The sequence below is a fragment of the Oppia nitens genome, unplaced genomic scaffold (genome assembly GCF_028296485.1).
Source record: "Oppia nitens isolate AA-2021 unplaced genomic scaffold, nextdenovo-longstitch-racon4-pilon3 scaffold24_pilon_pilon_pilon, whole genome shotgun sequence".
Classification (NCBI taxonomy): Eukaryota; Metazoa; Arthropoda; class Arachnida; order Sarcoptiformes; family Oppiidae; genus Oppia; species Oppia nitens.
In genome coordinates, this window is record NW_026533204.1 from 346,272 (window position 1) to 364,072 (window position 17,801).

At 24.9% G+C, this 17,801-nt stretch overlaps 2 protein-coding genes across 5 annotated transcripts in view; one reads left to right on the forward strand and one right to left on the reverse strand.

Moving 5' to 3' along the window:
• Positions 1-3,176: 3,176 nt before the first annotated feature.
• On the forward strand, positions 3,177-3,590 carry LOC128954027 (proteasome activator complex subunit 3-like). Its single transcript, XM_054299591.1, has one exon. The coding sequence runs from the start codon at positions 3,177-3,179 to the stop codon at positions 3,588-3,590; it is 414 nt and encodes a 137-aa protein (XP_054155566.1).
• Positions 3,591-5,081: 1,491 nt separating this feature from the next.
• LOC128953932 (protein trachealess-like) overlaps positions 5,082-17,801 on the reverse strand; it is a 38,939-nt gene continuing 26,219 nt past the window's right edge. Inside the window, exons 1-9 of one of the 4 annotated variants that reach the window (XM_054299476.1) lie at positions 16,639-16,665; positions 16,372-16,511; positions 15,118-15,249; positions 10,893-11,023; positions 9,704-9,776; positions 7,773-8,223; positions 6,955-7,061; positions 6,141-6,372; positions 5,082-6,061 (exon numbers count right to left, since the gene is read on the reverse strand). In XM_054299476.1, the coding sequence (XP_054155451.1) occupies positions 5,341-6,061; positions 6,141-6,372; positions 6,955-7,061; positions 7,773-8,223; positions 9,704-9,776; positions 10,893-11,023; positions 15,118-15,249; positions 16,372-16,501 (1,977 nt within the window). In that variant the 5' untranslated portion in view covers positions 16,502-16,511; positions 16,639-16,665 and the 3' untranslated portion in view covers positions 5,082-5,340. Of the gene's footprint in view, positions 6,062-6,140; positions 6,373-6,954; positions 7,062-7,772; positions 8,224-9,703; positions 9,777-10,892; positions 11,024-15,117; positions 15,250-16,371; positions 16,590-16,638; positions 16,666-17,801 lie in introns of those variants that run through there. The other 3 variants (XM_054299474.1, XM_054299473.1, XM_054299475.1) reach the window with 3 other exon arrangements.

Sequence of the window (17,801 nt, forward strand, 5' to 3'; positions counted from 1 at the left end):
ATTATTATTATATTATTAATTAAATATTTATTATAACTATTTGTTTTGTTAAATACTAAAATTAAAAATGTTATTATATTATGCAGGGTTGCTAAAGGGGGGGATACACGTCTTACCGCCCCCTGAGATCGAGAAATTTTGGCTTTTAGCCCCCCCTGGCCTGATGCCAAAAAGTTAGGGGGCCGCCTACCAATTTTCGGCGCCGAAAATTTTTTTCAACTATGTAAAATTTTATATTAAACAAAAAAATAAATATTAAATTAGTTTTAATATAAATTAATAGCTTATGTATAGAAAATAAATAGATAAAAATACTTAATTACATCAATTTAACATTATTTACACATTATTTAAATTAAGAAAACTAAGAATAATAATTAAATAAATATCTAATAACATGTTTATATGATTTTCATTGAATATATAAGGTTTGCTAACTAAGCAAGAATTTTACAAATTTTTATCAAATGAAATAATTATTATATTTTCAATTTTTATTAAAATTTTTTATATTACTTTTTAAGGATTTCTATTTTTCTGGGAAATTTTAAATTATTATTGAGCACTGGTAAATTTTGAAGACAGGTAGGTAGATACTATGTATGTATAAAACTGTATTAAAATTTAATTTTCAAATTCAATAATTATTGAAATATTAAAATATAGAGAATTTAATTAAACAAATATAAAAATATCAAAGTTGTATAAAACTGTATTAAATTTTAATTTTCAAATTCAATAATTATTGAAATATTAAAATATAGAGAATTTAATTAAACAAATATAAAAATATCAAAGTTGTTTAAAACTGTATTAAATTTTAATTTTCAAATTCAATAATTATTGAAATATTAAAATATAGAGAATTTAATTAAACAAATATAAAAATATCAAAGTTGTATAAAACTGTATTAAATTTTAATTTTCAAATTCAATAATTATTGAAATATTAAAATATAGAGAATTTAATTAAACAAATATAAAAATATCAAAGTTGTATAAAACTGTATTAAATTTTAATTTTCAAATTCAATAATTATTGAAATATTAAAATATAGAGAATTTAATTAAACAAATATAAAAATATCAAAGTTGTTTAAAACTGTATTAAATTTTAATTTTCAAATTCAATAATTATTGAAATATTAAAATATAGAGAATTTAATTAAACAAATATAAAAATATCAAAGTTGTTTAAAACTGTATTAAATTTTAATTTTCAAATTCAATAATTATTGAAATATTAAAATATAGAGAATTTAATTAAACAAATATAAAAATATCAAAGTTGTATAAAACTGTATTAAATTTTAATTTTCAAATTCAATAATTATTGAAATATTAAAATATAGAGAATTTAATTAAACAAATATAAAAATATCAAAGTTGTATAAAACTGTATTAAATTTTAATTTTCAAATTCAATAATTATTGAAATATTAAAATATAGAGAATTTAATTAAACAAATATAAAAATATCAAAGTTGTTTAAAACTGTATTAAATTTTAATTTTCAAATTCAATAATTATTGAAATATTAAAATATAGAGAATTTAATTAAACAAATATAAAAATATCAAAGTTGTTTAAAACTGTATTAAATTTTAATTTTCAAATTCAATAATTATTGAAATATTAAAATATAGAGAATTTAATTAAACAAATATAAAAATATCAAAGTTGTTTAAAACTGTATTAAATTTTAATTTTCAAATTCAATAATTATTGAAATATTAAAATATAGAGAATTTAATTAAACAAATATAAAAATATCAAAGTTGTTTAAAACTGTATTAAATTTTAATTTTCAAATTCAATAATTATTGAAATATTAAAATATAGAGAATTTAATTAAACAAATATAAAAATATCAAAGTTGTTTAAAACTGTATTAAATTTTAATTTTCAAATTCAATAATTATTGAAATATTAAAATATAGACAATTTAATTAAACAAATATAAAAATATCAAAGTTGTATAAAACTGTATTAAATTTTAATTTTCAAATTCAATAATTATTGAAATATTAAAATATAGAGAATTTAATTAAACAAATATAAAAATATCAAAGTTGTATAAAACTGTATTAAATTTTAATTTTCAAATTCAATAATTATTGAAATATTAAAATATAGAGAATTTAATTAAACAAATATAAAAATATCAAAGTTGTTTAAAACTGTATTAAATTTTAATTTTCAAATTCAATAATTATTGAAATATTAAAATATAGAGAATTTAATTAAACAAATATAAAAATATCAAAGTTGTATAAAACTGTATTAAATTTTAATTTTCAAATTCAATAGTTATTGAAATATTAAAATATAGAGAATTTAATTAAACAAATATAAAAATATCAAAGTTGTTTAAAACTGTATTAAATTTTAATTTTCAAATTCAATAATTATTGAAATATTAAAATATAGAGAATTTAATTAAACAAATATAAAAATATCAAAGTTGTTTAAAACTGTATTAAATTTTAATTTTCAAATTCAATAATTATTGAAATATTAAAATATAGAGAATTTAATTAAACAAATATAAAAATATCAAAGTTGTTTAAAACTGTATTAAATTTTAATTTTCAAATTCAATAATTATTGAAATATTAAAATATAGACAATTTAATTAAACAAATATAAAAATATCAAAGTTGTTTAAAACTTATTAATTATTGTCAATTGATTTTAATTAAAGTTATATTTAAATAAATTATTTATAATTTTTTAAACTTATAAATATGTTGTATTGTATTTTTGTAGCTATAATTGTGGGAATCGGTATACTATTTATAATAAACTGTAAGCGCGTATTGTTTCACGTGTTTTGAGCTAACAATTGATACATATTTTATTACGTGGAGATAACTAGACATTAATAATTTATAAACCATTTAATAATCAGTTAAATGGATAATAATAACGATTTAATTAAATATAAATCTCAAGTGAAGGACAATGCTATTAGTATTGTCTTAAATAGTTTTCCCAAAAAATTGGTCGAATTAAAGACAATTATTGATGAAAACAAACTCTTTGGCTGTGATTTTGATGTCAAAGATGTTGTCATTGAAGTCTCTGAAGACATTTCAACAAATTTGATGACAATTGAAAAAATAATTTCAAATAATATTGTCTTTAATATTAAGTCGAATTCACTTTTGAAAGAAATGGTTGATATATTAAGACCACAATTGATTGAATTATCACAATATTGTCAATCGGTTTGTGTTGGCATCAATTTGATGACACCAACCATTGAAGATGGAAACAACTTCGGTGTTGAAGAACAACAGAAAGTTGTCGAAGCGTTCACTGCTGTCGACAATGATCTACAACGACGTCAATATGATTTAACCGGCTATTATCAGTCTCGGACGGATCTGATGGCTAAAGCCGTTAAATATCCTAATTTTGAGGACAGTTGGGATGCAATCATTGAAAGAGACAAACACTTTCACAATTATTGTAGATTATCCTTAATATCTGTTTTCAATCATTACCTCAATCTTCACGATTTGGTTGAAAAAAATTTGAAAAAAAATCAAAATCTCAGAACTGCTTCTGACATCAATATGTATTAATAATAATATTGATTAACATAATCAAGACTATGATAACTAACTTATGGTTTGGATAATCAAAAACAATTCATTGATATTTGATTTTTTAAACTAAAAATTTACAAACTATCAAATTCATGTTATACTGTATAAATTAATTTAGAAATTTTTCATTTTATTTTATTGTTATTAAACAAAAAAAAATTAATGATAATATATTTTACAAACATTTGCATTTTTATATTTAAAATTCAACATTGAAYAAATTATATAATAATTTATTTGTTATAATAATTTTWAAAAAATTAACTAAAAAATAAGTGCTTTACATTGAAAAACGATAGACAAATATTTATTTAAAATAAAACAATTTTTAAATACAATAATAATATTGAATTATATATAWTTAAAAAATTGATTATTTGTTTTAAATGAATTAAATTAGAAATACACCGGATTTATCATCAAATATGTTAAAAATAAAAATAAAACATTTTGTTTGTAATTTATTTTTGTACAATAATTATAATAATTACTAATTTTATTATTTATCTATTTATACTTTATATATGTAATTATCAATATATTGATATTTACTATAATTTAATTGAGAATCATTAGGTACTGGTTTGTTGAGTGTTATTAATTTAATACTAAATATTGACTTTATTTATATTTATATATATTATATATATATATAGTATATACTATATATTTATTAAAAATTATTTATAAATAATTTTAATATTTGTAATAATAATAATAATCTCAACAAATTGTAATATTTAATAATTAATTAATTAAGTAGATAGTCGCAGGTGTGATACATAAATTAATAATACAATTATAATTTATATAAAAATTATTTATTATTATTTTTTTATGTATAGTTAATAACTCTAAAAAGTAATTATTTATTACTTGATTGATTGACTGATAAATTATTTGCTATTTAAACATTATTATTTTTACACTGACTTTCATTATTATTAGTTTTTTCATAATTATTTTTAGTGATAAATCACATTATATACATATACACACACATACATATATACTGTATAACTTGTAATATATTATCAGTAATTTTTTGTTTAAAAAAATTTACATTTCAAATTATATGAGATTTATTTATAATTTAAACTCCCATTTGTCATAAAACTTCAGAAACTGGATGAATAAAAAAAATATTAAAATGATTATAATAATGATAGTAATTCAAAATAAAATAACAAAATAAAACAAATATAAAAATTTTTGATGTAAATAATGATATTCTATAATGTATATGATATTTTTAGTGAAAAATCTTAAAATTAAAAAAAATAATAAAAATATAATCAACTTATAAACGATGATTGCATAGAAAAATGTATTTGTCATTGATTTATATATATATATATATATACTATTTGTTATTTAAGTGATTTAATTGATGATAAATTTCAATTGTTATTTATATCAGATTGAAATTTTATTAATATTTATTTTGGTATTATTAGTATAGTTGTCATTGATATTATTAAGTCATATGTATTAATTTGTTTTTTAATGAAAGTAAAAAAAGTGTGTGCAAATATTCAATTATATTTGAACTATGGTTCAGTATATCTTTTACGGTACTGACCATCCAAATACAGGTGCAAAATGTTTTCATTGGTAACACTGGTATATGTTTTTTGTTGCAAAAATAAATTCACAAAATAAAGTATAAAACAAACAATTTTTTAAACGAGTCATAGAAAAGGGTCAGTCATATGAAAATTGTCGGTCAATTATATGCCCCCCAGTGATGATGATGTGAAGCCGCAGTGGGAACAGCAGGTGTGGGCTGGGCTGTCATCGGTGGTCCACCGCCGGTGCCATTCTTGTAGAGATGATAAGCAGCGGCATAGCTATCAACTAACGGATGGTAATGGTGTGCGTGCGGATGATATGTGGGCGCCACCACCTGTGGCTTCAGTATGGGTGGCGTTTCTCGTATGACACTTATGTGACGCAACAAACTCGAAGCCGAACTGATGGCCTCTGAACTTGTGGTACCGATAGTGGTCACAGAGCCGGGTGGCACTGGTTGTGGAACAGTCTGGCAGACATTGGGAGGTGATGGCGACTTCCAGGGCCGCACTGGACTAGAATTAAATCTCCGACGTTTGGCACTTTCGCTGTGATGCACATCGACTGGCGAACCGGGCGAACCGTTTTGCTGGTGCACCGACACAACCGATACCGGTGCTGGTAGTGGYGGTGGTGGCAGCGATGATCGTTGACTACTATGTGGCGACATATGTGTATTATTGTGGTCAACACATGGAGGTTGACTATGACTTAAATGTTGAGTACTGTTAGCATCGGGCGATGGCGTCGATGACACCGATCGTTTCATTGTCTGATTGTTTCGTTTGTTGGCAAAACCGGTAGGCGATGTGGGAGTAATTGAGCCGCCGGTTAGTTGAATCGTATCCATTACTATATTGTTGTACTCGACAGCACTGGTCAATCAAAAATAGAAAATACATAACTATTAGTTATTTATCGAAAAACATAAAATAAAATGATAGGATCTGATACCTCAAGACATAGTTAACACAAATAATACTCTGTTCGTGATCTTCGGAACCACCATTTGATCCGTTATTTGTCGACGACGTCGTCGGTGTCGGCGTAGCCGCCGCTGCCTTTGCACTGGCAGTAGTGCTAGTATTGGTTGATATGAGTGTAGCACATGATTGCATCCACGTAAAGCCACCCGTTTTATTGATAAACCGGTAATAATTGGTCATAACTTGTCCCTTATGTATCACTATTTAAATTAATARYACARTTATATTAGTATACAAAATAAAACTAATTATAACTATTTAATTAATCACAAGCTTTTTATTTTGTAATTTTAAATCAATAAAATTTAATAAACAATTTTTAAAATTTGAAATTAGAGTATTATATTAAAAAAATATTATTGTATTAAATATTATTTTTTTACTAAATTAATTAATCAATAATAAATACTTATATATTGTAGCTATATAGTAGTAGTAATTTATTTTACTTTTATACAAATTTAAATAAATAGTTAATTAATATTGATAAACTATAGAAATATAATTATTTGTTTAAAGTATAATTAATGATAAAARGTTATGTAATATAATACAGTACATTGTTTATAACTAGACAGTGAAATTGTTTTTTTTAAATATGGGAGGTTTAACAGGGAAATGAGTAAATATTTAATTTTAAATATAATAAATATAGGTATCTATCACTAGCTAATGATAAAGACGAGTAAAAATTATTTTTTGATCATACATATTGTTAGTATTTAAAATAAAATTATTATTTTTTATTATATTGCTATTATTTTTTAGAAAAAGCAACTTACAGTCTAAATGGCTTTTCCTAATATGCATGACATCCTGTCCATGAATAAGCCCATACAGGTTACGGCCTGTCAGCTCATCAGCCGTATAGTTGAGCAGATCTGATACCCTATATATTTGATGGATACATAAGATTATTTAAAAAAATTGTTATAATAATTATATTTGTTAATATATATAGATACAGATAATTAACTCTCTCTCTCTCTCTCTCTCTCTCTCTCTCTCTCTCTCTCTTTCTTTCTTTCTTTCTTTCTATTTCTACTGAATTGTCACTAAAATTTTTGTTAAGTTGTCATAAAATTCAAACATCAAAACCAGTGATGAAAATTAAAAAAATAATTATTAGTATTACTGCAAGAATAAATTGTGAAACAAAAAAAATCAAATAAAAATCACATTTCTATGACCCATACGATTGAATGACAGTTTTTTACTTTCTGTGTTTTATGTTGTTGAAAGTCAATTATTATTATTATTATTATTATTGTTATTACTGTATGTTTTTTATTTTTGAAAATATTGTTATATTACTAGTTTGACACTGTTTTATATCGTATTTTTCTATATTGTTAATCTTTAAGCTAAGAAAACAAAAACTTAATTTTTATGGAAATAGACAATAGTTTGTTGATTATTATTATTTTGGCTAAAAAACAATTGTCAGTCAATTTTATTGTGTAAATAATTTCAGTTATCTATAATTAAAATAATGTTTGGCGCTAATTGTGCTCTAATAGGACAAGTATTTACAAAATATGAAGTCAATAAAGAAATTTCAAAGATTAGATGTCATATTTTGCATATAAAAAGTACATACCGGGGCTCGCAGTGGGCTATTCTGAAGTCAAGGCCCAGTCGTGTGACAAACATATCGGGCTCGAGTCGTAGCTCATTGATCGACGGCGGCGGCAAAGCTATGGCCACTGCAACCATTCCGATGATTTTTTGTTGACCACCGCCGTTGCCATCGCGCCGCTGTTGGCCAATCTGGTGGGGCATCTCTGGTCTTAGATGTGCAATGATATGTACAACTCGATAGCCGCTGGACTTGAAGTGCTGACAACCGCGTTTGGTTAGTGTCGACTTCATGCGAATACAGAACTCCCTTTCCATTGTGTCRTTGGAACCGTTGACAACCATTTGCGAGTGTGAATGTGAATACGGTGTTCCCCCGTCCGACTCGTTGCTGGCACTCGAGCCCACCGAAGCTGGCGGTAGCGGTGATGACGACAAATGGTGACCACCAGATGATGAGCTCATATTAAGACCTAATATTGATTTTTATTTTGATTTTATTGAAAAGTTTATGTCAATTAAATAATTMAAAAAAAWWTTATGTAAAAAATTATTTTTAGTTTAGCTAATTATTGTTATATTTAGTTTAATAAGATTGCTATTAGTTTTATTGTAATATTTTTTCTTTGAAATTTGCTTTTTATATTATTAAATATTATTATTTTGCAATTCATAGGAAAAATAGATATAAAATCTATTGAATATAATAATAATATTCAATAAAKATTTTATATTAAGAAAATTGCTACCATTGAATATTTAACTGTATATCTTTAAATATTATATCGGTATAAGTTATACCGTATAGCCTATAAATATGATACTAATATAATGCAAGTATAGACAATATTAGTCTATGTAAAGATTTAAAATAAAAACTATTTTTTATTTTATTTAAGTATTTATGTTTGTGTGTATATAGTTGCAATTGTGGCACTGGTAGATACGGTATGATATTATATATGGTATCCTTTTTTTGTCTTGTTTTAAAATATTTACACAACTAATTTTGTTTACATTTTAACAAAAATATAAAAAAAAACCAAAAGCTTAACAAATTTTAAACACACAGTATAGCAGATGGATAATCATCAATATATAAAAAATATAATAAAAATTTATATAAACAACCAAAAAAAATTTTGGTGAGTTTAAAATTCAATGAATGTAACGGTTCGTGTTGTTTATGCAGGGCCTGTGCCCTTAGAGCTCCTGGAGTATGAGTATTGCTGGCTATGAATACACAATCAGRCCTATCATTCTTTACAAAATAATTGGTAAGAGTTTGCCATACATGAGCATCACTGTTATTCTATATGTGTGTGTGTTTTTAAAAAATTGGGGGTCAAAAAAATATATAGATGTTTATATTTTTTTTAATATACATCGCACATCTATTTATAAACAAGATAAATATGATCTGTACTGAATAACTAAACAAGCCATACATACACACACACACACACACACACACACACACACATATATATATATATATATATATATATATATATACAAACACACCGCATTGAATCTTATTTTCTTGCATTATTAACATAACATTAGTAGGGGTGACAAATAATCGTTACGTAATCCCTCCTATTATAAGACACTACTTCCTCTTGAGTGTCATGTATGAGGTGTGTGTGTGTGTGTGTGTGTGTGTATGTCTGTGCGTGAGTATGACTATCATCACACACTTGCCAGACACCATGTAATGGCAATATCACGTATAGAAAATGATTAAATAAAAAAATAAATAAATAAAAATAAATTTTTTAGTTTGTGAGCTACTTATGAATGAGACCCACATTTTCATTGGCAAACCGCTTGTGTTTATAATGGCAATCGCATTGATAAATAAATAAAGTAAACACCAGAAGTTTATATAACAATATACTATGTAATACTCAGTAGTAGTAGCACAGGGAGATAGTAGACACACATACATACCTAATTGTTCTGCCAGTTCTGCGTGATCCTGTTGATGGGTGTAATCAAAAACACTTGAACCTGTCATCTCGACCTATTGCCAGTGCAGAGTAGCACCGGGAGATAAAAGAGAAAGATAACCATCAGTTAGCTATTGTTTGTATAGATATAATATAATTTATATACAGTATATACTGTACATTAACTAAAGTTATAAATACAGTATATCTATAATATGTATTGAAATTTACGGGAATAGCATACATAAAATAACAGATAAGAGATGATAAATAAGTAAAAAATAAAAAACAAAATAAAATAAAAATTAACTAAAATTTTATTTTTAAACGTTGTATTAAGTTTAATGGCAAAGAAAATTATCATATAATTAGGTTAGAAATCATTAGTGAGTATAAATTGTTAACAAAAATTTTGTTAGTTTTCTATAATTTTGAAACCTCTCTCTCTCTCTCTCTCTCTCTCTCTCTCTCTCTCTCTCTCTCTCTCTCTCTCATGGACTTCCGTTTATTAGCCACTGTATGTTAGTTATAGCCCTAAAGCGTATTATTTTATTATTTAATATACTTAATTATAGTATAATCTTGTGATGTCTTGTTTTATACATATATTTACTTATTATATATATATATAAGTAAATGATAAGCGATAGACGACTACTGATGATAATAAATAGATTATGTAATAAATTTTAAAAATATTTTTAGAGGTAAGAGAGAGAGAGAGAGAGAGAGAGAGAGAGAGAGAGAGAGAGAGAGAGAGAGAGAGAGAGAGAGAGAGAGAGAGAGAGAGAGAGAGAAAGAGAGCGGAAATGGGATACACAGGACATACATAAACTTAAGGCAAATTTTGATATTTATTTTAATTTTTATTTCTTTCATTCTCTGCTATCTTCTTTCTATCGCATATTACGACATAAAACTGCTATTTATTTTAACGAAGAAAACATAATTATAATGTATAATAATAATAATAAAACTAATAATTTTTTAAAAAGTCGTAATGATGTATAGACAAAAAGATATACTGTATAAAAAGGTAGATAATAGTGCAACATATGACAAGAGAGAGAGAAAGAGAGAGAGAGAGAGAGAGAGAGAGAGAGAGAGAGAGAGAGAGAGAGAGAAATAGAGAGACACAAGTAGTGTCATTAAATAATAAAATATAAAAATATATGCAAATTAATAATTACTTGACTCAGTCCTAAATAAATAGACACCGTTTCTGAGATGTAGAGGAAGCGGCCGTCGTGTCCCAGAGCGAAGGCGAATCCGTCCAGGGATTGTAGGATATGAGTTCCCTGATGTAGTTCAAACATATTGCCTATGTATGTGTATTATTGATAGGATTAGACAAATATAGTATATATTTAAAAAGGGAGAACACAACAAAAAAAAAGAAAAACTGTGATAAATCGATAAATGTATCAAATTATTGGTTATAAGTTATACAAGTATATAGTAGTATACATTAGTAGCAAATAATAATAATAATAATAACAAGTGTATGTCTAGATTGAGTGTTGTTATTATTAAATGATAATTTAATAATATGATTGTAGTAGATAAAGGGGTTTCTCCATTTACCTACATATCTATAAATCTATATTTAATGATATATGTAATGTATATCAATATATAAAGTACATTAATAATAATAAGACAACTAATGCAATTGATGATAAAAGTGTTTTTCAACACAAAATTGTTTATCATTAATCTTTTAGATAACATCTTTTATATGATTTTTTTGTATATTTTAAATTCAATGTTCTTGATGTTATTTCCCCATAAAAATAATAGCAAAAACCAGTGTCTCAATTGTCATCTCATTAATAATTAAAACAGATTTTATTTTTGTGTCGACGCTGTTTTCTGATATTAATTTCCGATTTTAATTTGTGTCCAACATTTTTGTGTGTCGACAGAAAAAAACTTGATTTTATACAAAATACTAGAGAATGAGAGAGAAATAGTAAGATATTGTCTTAATATTGAAGAATTTAAGCAATGATTTATTCATTTATTCCTATTTTTTCTCTCTCTCTCTCTCTCTCTCTCTCTCGTAGTAATAAGTTATGATAACAAGTAGTAGAAAGGAATAGTAGGAAATTATCGACAATAAAGGACTTATTGGAGAGGAAACCGGGGGTCGAGTGGAGTACCAGAAGGATGAGCTCCACGACATGAAATTCAGATAAAGAGAGAGCACAGGGAGAAAAAAGTAGCAATTTTTGACTATTGAGTATTAAAATAGTTGAAGCAAACTGTTTGGGGACATACAATAGTGGACCTTAATTTGATGTCATCATTGGGTCGGTACCGACAACTCTAACTCTATTTTGATTATAACGACTAATGACTATTTGTCGACCAAATTATTTGTTAGTTTAAATCAATTTTCTAGTGTCAGTAGTAGTAGAAGTAGTGGTTGAATACCAGTGCTCACAACAGATTTGTTAACAGATCATGATTTATAAGAGAGATATATAAAACTTATTTTTGCCTAAAAGTTAACTATGATTTCATATGGTTTATGCTTATTTGGTTTAAAAATAATGATAGTAAAAGTAATATTAATATTAATTTAATTAAATATTTTGTTGTACAGTATTAATATATCATATTTTCAATAAAATAAAACCTAATGTTATTGAATTGTATAAAATATATTGTATTAAAAATAGGATTTATAACCAAAAACTTATGGATATTAATGAAACTGTTATTACAGTACATTAATATCTGTATAGATATACATTACTACTGAATATTATTATTATTAATAACAATATAAAGTTTGTATAAACAATTCACACTGAATGTAATCATATATTGTATCTAAATTTATATTACATATAATGTAATAATATTTATAAATATATGAAAAAGGATAACACATGGGGAGAGATAGGTGTCCTCCGCAACCACCATCATCACCATCACTACTATTAAACCTTAAACTCCCTGAGCTATTAGTTTTAACCCCCAAAACCGATGAAATCTATGCCCAAACAAAAGTGATGCTTAAACCCAAAATGTAAGGTTTCGGTTGATTATTATTATTATTATAACTACAGTATGATTACGATTATTGTATTTTGTTATGACTAACAATATATTGTATTGAAATACTCTATAATACAACAACAACTACTACTACAACAATATATCAATTGTGGGCCAATTTTCAAATAAATGGGGGGAAGGAGGGGGACTCTATAGTCATATTAGACATGCCTATGCCTATTCATACGGTATCTTTCATTCAATATATCTATGATATAGTCAGGGCGTCAATAGTGAGTGAGGCGTTAATAACTGAATTATTTGTGGAAATGTCAACATTGCTGGTCCCTATCAATCATAATCAAGTTAGTAAATCCTTTTTAGTAGGCCCTGTGTGCCAGTCATAGCCGCTAACATAAAGACATAGTACTACTATTACTATTACTACTACTACTGAACCAAACGGTGGTAAACCCTAATACTATGAGCATATCATCACTTCTTTTCTTTCGCTCTCTTTTACTCTCACTTGTCTCCCTGTCCTCACATATATGAACTATTGTATAGTATAGTGTATATTGAGAGAGAGAGAGAGAGAGATATTGATATATAAATTACATTTCATTTCATAGTTCACTAATACAATATACTACGGTTATGTTGTCATCTAACAGCTCTCCCCTCACACCCACCCAATCACTCGCAACACATTATATCAGCACTTTCTCTTCATGTGTGCCCACACTCTCATAACTGTCAGATCCTACACACTCTTACACTATCTATCTGTCTATCCAACAGTCCTTTAGCGGTATGTCATCCACTTTCATATTGTTTCAATAAATAAGTATTCATAGCTTTATATACAATATATTTTACCATTTATCGTAAGCTTGAATATTGACTTTAAATGTAATAATGAAACCGATATATAACTTATATATAGCATATAGAAAGTGGGGGTATATTATATTGACATAAAGTATATAAAATTATATATATATATATACAATATAAATACAAACTAAAAAAAGTCTAAATTTGCCGGCTGTATCTGTATATATAGTATAACATTGATGATATGTATGCTATAAAATGTTGGCGTATGACATGAAAATAAATTGTTGTCCTTATCGATGCCAATGGACTAGAAGTAAATCCAAATGAGTTTTTTGTTTTGTATTATTTTTTTAGCAATAGTTGTAGTAGTAGTAAAATACAACTTTGTGTTTCATAGACTACTGTTTTTTTGTACATATATATATCGATATGTCCACTCTGTATATACGCTTTATTACATTATTACATATATTAGCTTTTATGCACATTATGAACGGCTAAAAGAGCACTGGTATAGTAAACTGTTTTATATTATAACTTATATATAAAAAACATTATTTGATATCTTATATGTTGTTTGTGTCTATAGTTGATATGACATTCAGCACCCGAGTCATCGACACATTTATAAATTAGATGACAGAAACATAAATTATATATAAATATAGTATATATAAAACAATCCATAATAATGAGTATTGTATGGTTTATATATATATTTGGATATCATTTGTTATTTTGTAATTATATGAATAGCATCAATGGACATCAACAATAAGATAAATTGTTTCATAAAATTATTATATATATATATAATAATAATAAACATTTAAGCAATTATAGTAAACAATAAAAAGATAATTTAAAAAAAACTAAAATTGTTGGTCATATTATTAAATAAATAAAAATTAGACAGTATGTTTTATATAGATGACAATGTACTTGATATGATAAAATATACAAAAATAAACTAAAATAAATAAAAAAAATTATTTTAAATTATTTTAAATTTAAAAACCAACAACATAAACAACAAAAATTATAATATAATATCATTTTCTATGAAAATATAAATTTTATGCAAACTATTATAATATTATTTTCTTTATATTTAAATGCTACTGTATTATTATTATTATTTTTTTTACTGTACATTCTGTATATCAATTATATAGTATAGTCTATAGAAGTCCATGCTATAAGATTTTAAAGGAAGCATGGTAATTTATAAAAAAAATAATATACTAGAATAAACCATTAAATAATAAAACAACTAAATCACTGTCTCAATGATGTCGAGACATAAATAATAGCAATCAAAATAGTAATAATAATAATAATTTTCGTGTGTTAATTGTTTTGTGTAAAATACCATAACATTATTAAAAAAAATATTTATATATATATATATATATATATTAAATTGTATATAATTTAAATACTGTATATACAAAATATTTATAAAAATGTATATTTTAAATACTTTATAACTTAACCAATAATAATTTTGCAATAGTATTGGCACCGGTATTTAGATAAAGATTTAAAAAAAATTACTTAATTACTTACATGATTTACTTAACTTCAATGCGGATAAATTGGTGCCACCGTTTGACATCCCATTCCAAGAGGGTTCGCCATTGGACGAGAAATCACGTAACTTCAGGTAACTTATTGTCAGCCGTATTATCGATGCCTTGTCTATCATTAACAATAACAACGACAATAAAACAAATAAAGGTAACAAACAATTTACACAATAGTAATATTTATAGTTATTATTATATCATATATTTTTGTTTTTTAATGGTTTGTATTTTGTTTTGTTGTTTAGTTTTAATATACATAAAAATTAAGATATATACAGTATATCTCAATATATATATATATATATATATATATAAATGCATGTTTAGTAATGCATAGATAATGAGCACAAAGATAAGTTATGTATTATATTTATATAATTTTATTTTATACCAGAAAAAAAATGTTTGTCATAATTTGTTGTTTTTTAATTTTCTACTAATGGTATGGTTAGATACTGTAGATTGAGAGAGAAAGAGAGAGAGAGAGAGAGAGAGAGAGAGAGAGAGAGAGAGAGAGAGAGAGAGAGAGAGAGAGAGAGAGAGAGAGAGAGAGGACTATTAGAAGGGAAAGGGAGAAAAGAAAGGGTGACTAATGAGCAAAAGTGATTACCGAAAAAAACATACCGAAAAAAAACAATACTATGCTATGTTTGACTCATATATATACTAAACTATAGTTTTTAATCATTTACTGAAAAATAACTCATTTGCAAAAAAATATATAAAAAAATATTTTCTGATTAATTTTTAATGTAGTGTTTGCTTATTATAGTTTGCGTGTCGCCAAAATATGCTATCGACTATTACATAATATTACGTATTATACTGTACATAGATATCATTTTATAATAACAACAAAAATCATTAAACTATAGTTAAAAATTTTTAAACTATTATATTATAATTATATTTTAGCAACAACAACAAAAAATCATCTAACATTTTATAACACATTAGTTGTTAATGTGCTAAATATAGTTTTAATAAAATAAAAAATAACACATATTTTAGCTCTTATTTTTATAAAAAAATAGTTAAAATCAATTTTTTATATAATTAATTAAATGATAGCTTAAAATGTTTTGTTTTAAAAAATAGATATATTGATACAAAATTTTTTGTGATTATCTGTATGCGAAAAAAGGTATCGGCCTTTATCACGACTGTTTCATTCATTAATTACTAATGAATTTAAATTATTATTATTATTTTGATGGATGACTTCAATATTTACCTAATAGTGCATTACCTAATTGGGAAGTAATGGCTGCGGGCAGTGGTAGCATTTTGGCCAACTCGTAGAACTCATGGTTTTCTTTGCCCCGACGGGAACGGGCAGCGTCTCGACTCTTCTCTTTACGCATTTCCAGGATTCTGGCGGCACAGGGATGGTTAGGTGGATGGTTGGATAAATACATAAAACAAACAGTTAGTCATTTGTATTTTAATCAATTATTTAATTCAAATATATATATAGTTAAATTTCAATGTAATATATTACTTGTTTAAAAATGTCTAAAATATTAATGATGTAGTTGTAAATGTATGTATAGGTATGCACAGTGTTTGTATGTGTATATAAATTGTAATTATAATTATTGAGAGAGAGAGAGAGTTTAATTAAATAAATTAAATGCCATTTTTTGTAGTTAACTATTTTTTGCTATTTAAATATTGTTTAGTAAAATTAATATTTAACTATTAAATATTTATATATAGTACACATTATTACTGTACAATACTGTAGTTTTGAAATTAATAGATAGTGAAACATTATTTCGTATAATTAGCGTATAATGTGTTTTCTATAGATATTAACATTAAAATTGCAATTAAATTTGAATTGCATATTAATTTTGGGAATATAATCGCGTTGTATTATATTGAAATATAGCAAATAAAACAGTACTACTATTAATAATATAATTAATAATTTATAAATTATATTTATATACATAAATTTTAATAAATATGCCGCCAATTCATTTAAATAATAGTATATATAAATTGTTAGCATTTTTTTCGTTTACCGATAAAAAGCCATATGATGTTAAATAACTCATTGAGAAAAATGTTTGTATAATTAACTTTTAAAAAATTGTGAGTAACTATTGTGAATACATAAGCGATTATATTGTAGGAGTAATACAGTATAGAAAAGTTCAGTAGTATTGAGAATGAAAGAGACGGTTAGACTAACGCACACACATATAACAGACATACATAAGCGATATAGTAATACAAGAAGCGGCCCCAGAATATTCATTTCTCCTAATGATAGGGATGGCCTACAATTATACTACCAGTGCTTTCTCTCACTTAGTCTGACTAATATAAAGTGAAATGTTATTTTTCGTATAATATATACAGTATATATGTAATGCCAATACACTATACAATTTATATAATAATTGTAAATATTAAAACTAAAATATAATAAAATAGTTAAATCACTAATTAATTATTCCGATCACAACAGCACTGTTGAGAAACGCCTGCAAATTGGAAATCCGTTTTTAGCTACAGAAGCGAACCAACTGTTTTCTGGTGCCAGTAGTTGTTTTAACAATTTTTCTCTCCTTCTCTTTTTCTTAGAGTTGATGACTACTAATGGGACTGACATTCAAGAGGCCAATTGACTAGTTTTATACTATACTTGTCTAT